The 6,000-nt window shown below is 35.9% G+C and overlaps 1 protein-coding gene across 4 annotated transcripts in view; it reads left to right on the forward strand.

Annotated features, from left to right (window-relative positions):
* Positions 1-2,380, forward strand: part of LOC311090673 (ferroxidase HEPHL1-like) — a 40,568-nt gene extending 38,188 nt beyond the window's left edge. For all 4 annotated transcript variants that reach the window (XM_084126110.1, XM_084126109.1, XM_084126108.1 and 1 more), the window contains 2 exons: positions 1,425-1,463; positions 1,577-2,380. In XM_084126110.1, the coding sequence (XP_083982236.1) occupies positions 1,425-1,463; positions 1,577-1,659 (122 nt within the window). In that variant the 3' untranslated portion in view covers positions 1,660-2,380. The remainder of the gene's footprint in view (positions 1-1,424; positions 1,464-1,576) is intronic.
* The last annotated feature ends 3,620 nt before the right edge of the window (positions 2,381-6,000 follow it).

Here is a 6,000-nt window from a genome sequence, read left to right on the forward strand (position 1 = left end):
TGCGTAACAGTTTCATCCGCTCTTTGCACACGTTGTCTGAACATGTGTCGGCATGCAACTACGTTGACTTTAGGCATAAAGTGCAGCCATTGCTTCATCAAAAGTAGTACCTTGGTCTGGCAGAGTATAAAACAGGTGCTGGCCTTCCGTCCCCAAGCAATGCAGCAAGACCGCTCGTCTGCATCTCTCCAGCCATGCATCTCCGGTTGCCTGGATGACTATCATGTAATTATGAAAGATTTTCTGCCACGTTTCAAATGGAATCGGTGGCTCCCCACTAACATGAAGAAACGGGGGCGGGCTCGGCACTGAAGCGCTCATCCTCGTCGCCAATTTGTGGTGTTTTCACACTTTAACAGAACACACTCCATGCGGTGTACAACTCACATTCTAACTTTATTCTTCTTCATCACTTTTACTAAACACAATTCCTCACTAGAGCCCCTAGTGGTGCAGTTCCACATTAATGTGTTATAGTTAGCCATTACTATGAATTGAACATCAAATATTGTATGCTTCTCAACACAACACCGCTGTCTTGCAGAGTTTAGGTCCAACACTGATCAAACACACCTGAGCAAGCTAATCAGTGTCTTCAGGATCACAAGAAACTCACAGCTAAGTGTGTTTGATCAGGGTTGGAGCTAAACTGTGCAGGACAGTGGCCCTTCAGGACCGAGTTTGAGGAACCCTGCTCTATACCATTAAATAGGGCACTTTTTGACAGAACAGCCATTTGTAGTGGTGTCGGAAACCATAGTGGACATTATTGAGTGCACTCATTCAATCCCACAATGCACCACAATAACGAATGTACAACTGATGCATGCTCAATGGCTAGAGAATACCCACACTGCACTGTGAGAGTCACGCACTGAATGAATTCCCACGTATCGCTGCAGCTGAATCATCCATCCATCCATTTTCCAAAAGTGACTGTCAAAATTCAGCACAACACTAGATAGCCACTGTCTTACACCAAATGCAGGAGAACTGGAAACTCTGCTTTCCCTCATGGTATCTTTCATGTTTGCTTTAATTTTAGAAAGTGCTGATATCCCACCGTCACTTGGTTAAAAGCTGTCTCTCTTTCTATTTTTAGTTGTATTATAAGTCTCCTTTATTGGCATGACAGATAGTTTACATTTGTATTGCATGTAAATGCAATCTGATGCAAATCTGGACTGGCCATTGCTCTCCTGGGCATGTTCATTAAAGAGCATGAGATCAGCAGTTTTGAGACTGCACCATTTTGAGAAATCAAGATTTATTAACACGTCATTTGAAACATGATGCCTTTAAACCCTTAAACGTATGCCTCAAATGTTTTTGTGTAAACAACTGTTTAGAGTGGATGAATTTCTAAACTGGATTCTGTGAGTAGATTTATATGCATTAATATAGATTTTTATTTGTATCATCAGGGTCAACAAGGATCAGTGATGACAAAAATCTGTCCAGTGGTAAATAAACATTTGTATTCACTGTATTGTTTTTGTTCTTAGAAAATCATGCAATGTTTATATACAGTGTGATAAATGGTAATAACATTTTTTTTTTTTTTTTTTTTTTTTAGCTTTCGGCCATTTTGGAAGCCTCTACACTGTGATGTTGTGTGCCCTTGGATCGGTCCTATTGAGCCTGGTTGTAACGCACTGAAAAAAAAAAGATAAAATTGACCATACACCCAACAGAATGAATATTTATTGTTGCTCACTACTTAGCTACCTCATCTGGCATTCTCATTGTATAGCTGTTAGGTAAACATAAGCTTTTGGGGGGTAAAACAACTCTTAAAAAATAAACACTGAAGATTATTCTTTCAATTTTGATTCAACATGCAAGTTATAATAATTTAATTTGGTCATATTTAGTGTTAATAAAATCAAAGCTTAGAGAAGAATGTAACAAAGTCTCTTGTGTCTGCTAAAACAATAAATATCAATCTAATACAGCTAAATGATGTAAACTTTGAACTGCTAAATAAATCAATTATAGTTGACAAAATTCAAATCTACAAGACTAAAGCTAGAACAACTTTAAACTTAGGTGGGGTTATAAACACTGTATCAACTGTACACTCGGTAGAATGATGTCTGATGTCAGAATGTGGTGTCAATTGCTGTAAAGTTCCACACATGTCGTATGCACTGATGAAGGCCTTTGCATCTTCCACCATTATTAGTAACTCAGTAAAAGTAAGTTGATTAGTACGAGTACACTGTAAAAAGTTTAACTATTATTTACTCAGTTTTTCTGGTGAAACATTTTTACACAAAAAATTTTAGTAAATTTTAAAGCTGTGAAATCAAAGAAATATACTGTATGAATTGAGTAAATGCAAGTAAAAAAAAAAGTAAATCTGAGTAACTGCATCTGGTACATTAACAAATAAACTTGAGTAGAAATAATTTAACATTTAAACATTTGAAAAAAACTATATTTATGAGTAATATTAACTGTTTTTATTTATGAGTAATATTAACTGTTTTTATTTATGAGTAATATTAACTTTTTTTTATTTTCTCTAAACCTTTGTAAAATAGTATTCCATACAACCACCAGTATACATGACATTGGCCTTTATTGTCAATGAGTACAGCAATATAGCACATTTTACACTGTTTTTAACATGTATACAATATTGCCTACATTTAAACTCATTTAACAAACATTTTATAAGTAAAAATGAAACATTTAAACATTCAGGTAGCCTAATTCAAGTGTAATCAACCACCAGTCTGTTATCCAATATCCACCGGATCAGCGCTGGTTCTCGTGCCGGAGACGGACTCGCGCTCTGAGGGTGAACTTCGAACTTCATACCGCCGTCCAGCGTTTCACTCACAGCCGAAAGATACTGCGAGCGACTGACATAACCTGCCAATAAACAAACAGTGCACAGTTCTGAAGAAATTTTATCATCCAAATGAATTATATTCATTATCATTAGGAATAAAATCGTGTGTTTATGCAAGGCGTTTCAATCACGCAAAAAGACAGGCGCGACTCTCGTTTAGGTGTCACATTACGCCTCTGTATGTTGTTTTGCATTAAAGGGACACCAGGCAAGTCAGAGTGTTTTTTCTCTACGTAGCTCCCCCTAGTGTCTGGTAGTAAATGCTTTCAAACACTCTGTCCTAAAAACGAACTTGTCCCTCCGCCCCTCGCCACGAGCAACCCAGCTGATCAGCTGTCAACCCAGCTGAGCAGAGGAACAGGCTATTTCAAAACCACTTTTTTTTTTTATTGTGTTGTCATGCATACTATTATTTTTACCGGGAACGAACGATATGAACGAGGCGAACTACTGCTTTGGTGTTTGTTTGTTTTTGGGAGAATGGGCATAAGCATAAATATATATATATATATATATATATATATATATATCGGAGGCTAATATTTGTCTAAAGTTATATTAGTAAGGTCTATAAGTTAATCTGGTAGAATGACGGTTTACCTTTGCTTGTCTAAGAAAACATCAGAATGTTTTTTCTAGCTCGATCATGATATGTGCAACATGTTTATTGCCTATTATCAGACGCGTTGACTTAGTGACATAAAATAAAAGTGTAAGTTACACAAATAAAACCGACAGAGGAACGGCCAAACAACTACAGAAAGTTATAGTATCTAGCGTACTAGTAAGCCCGTAACAGACAGCGATCATAATAAAAACCTTTACAGACAATAGCAAACATCCTGAGGTCGCAAATACTTTAAATTTAAATATTAAACACAGTTTATTCCAAAGATACTTACAAGTGCAACAGCAGGATCAGCATCCGTTTTGCAGGCTTCTGTTTCTCTCAGTTCTCCCCATTCTGAAAAAGCCGGTCCGATATTTACTCGAGTCTGACTTGCTCGGTCAGTATCCCGTTTCCTCTTTCATTGGTCCTCCGACAAAGATTTCCTAGCTTTCTGCATCTTTTTTACAGCCTCAGCCATAACTCAATCTATCGTTGCCCTTTGCTTATAGCTAGCCGGTGCTTGAATGGGGGCGTGTACGTGTGCAGTGCCGTCAAGCAATTTGTTACATCGCGAGACCTGATATCACGCGATACTTCCTGACGCCGACCCGCCGGCCCAAAGTTGCAAGTGAGTTTTTTCCGCTCTCGGGCACCAGGGGGGTGCGAAACCACCACCATTCAACTCGAAATAAGTAATATACAGTGCAATGCATAAGTTAATACACCCATGCTAAAGTTGACTAAAAAGAGGAATAAAAAATCATATTTTGGAAATTGAACTTAATGCCTTAATTTTAAAAATTAGGAAAAATCCAACCTTTTAGGACACCAATTTTCTTTGTGAATGAATAATGTATCGTAAATAAATAAATGTTCTTCCTTAAAATACATGGTGCATAAGTGTGTACACCCCTATGTTAAATTCCCATAGAGGCAGGCAGATTTTTATTTTTAAGTATTTTTTTTTTAATTAATTTTTAGGATACTATGCATCCTGATAAAGTTCCCTTGGCCTTTGGAATTAAAATAGCCCCACATCATCACATAGCATTCACCATACCTAGAGATTGGCATGGGGTACTTTCCATAAGATCATCTCTCAATGCAAATCAAACTAGCTTTTAGGCTAACTGAAATAAAACCATGCCAATCTCATACACTTAATGAATAAATTGTTTATGTTTTTAAACTTATTTGTTCATTGTTTTGTTTTTTTGTTTGTTTTTTCCACGAACTGTGAAATAGTTAACCATTTTCTGCTCTTGAATAGCAAATTATGTTGTATATAATAAAGAACATGAATGAAAATTAAGAGCTTAATTATTATTATTGTTATATTGAATGGTATCTTTAAGACATTAGTTGGTTAGGCATTACAGATGCATTACAGATACCTGACATGGGTACAATTAGAACAATGTACTTGTATTTGATTTTAATTAACCTTAATTTTCTGTGGGTACTATGGCGATCAGTTGATGTATCCAGTGAAACCTCTAGATGGCAGTCGTGCAAATACAAGAAAACGGATGCTTTTTTTTTCAGTTGCAACAACATCCATTTTAATATGCAATGGATTATCACAATTAAAACAACACAAAGAACATAATTTTTTAGTAATTATGTTGCCTAAATAATTTATTTAATTTGCATATCTTAAATGAGAAAAAAAAAGTTTCATAGACAAATGTGTAAATGTTTTAAATGTATTGATTATTTATTTAAAATTACTGTAAAAATAACTAGAGTAGATTTAATCATACTGTAAAATGGTGTACATCATTTTACTGTTATTTATCACCATGCTGAAGTACAGTATTATTTTGTTTCTTTTTTTTTTATTTTTATGCCATACAGTGGTATATTGTTATGGAAATATTACTGTTGGCACAGCCCATTTTTGTGAATGATAACCGGTTAATTTTAATAAACTATACTGAGGAAAAATTATCCCAGGATAGATCACTGAGGATGCGTTCCAGTGCATCCATGAGATGTTACTGCACAGCATACACATGACATGAGCAGTATGAGGGCACCCCTATTACAAACTTTAACACCCCCACTTGTTCTCATACTGTGCAGTTTACCATCATAACAACATAACACATGAACACAGTCTTGTATTTCTCTTGTGCTGCATTTACATGCCAAACATGAAACTCAAACTGATCGAATGAAATGATACATCAACATGTTTACATCTTTGTCGACACACTGGGTTCTTTGACAGAGCAATGGCTACTTGATTATCTTCAAAGTACTGTACAAGTACAAGTTTGAGTTTTTCTTCACTTTTCTTGTAACAGTTCATGATCAATTGTACCTTTTAAGTACCTCATCACATGTTTCACTGTAGACCAGTTTTGTTCATTTTGATCAGACAGATATTGAGATCCAACTTAGATTAGGTCTAGTACATGTCATCAGATAGATCAAACTACTTACTGTCTCACAATACATTTTAGTATCAACTGGATCATCATCACTGTTGTAGTCAAGCTTTTGCTCACATGGTGTTGACCTGGGT

This window comes from Abramis brama (assembly GCF_963993115.1).
Source record: "Abramis brama genome assembly, chromosome: 10".
Taxonomy (NCBI): domain Eukaryota; kingdom Metazoa; phylum Chordata; class Actinopteri; order Cypriniformes; family Leuciscidae; genus Abramis; species Abramis brama.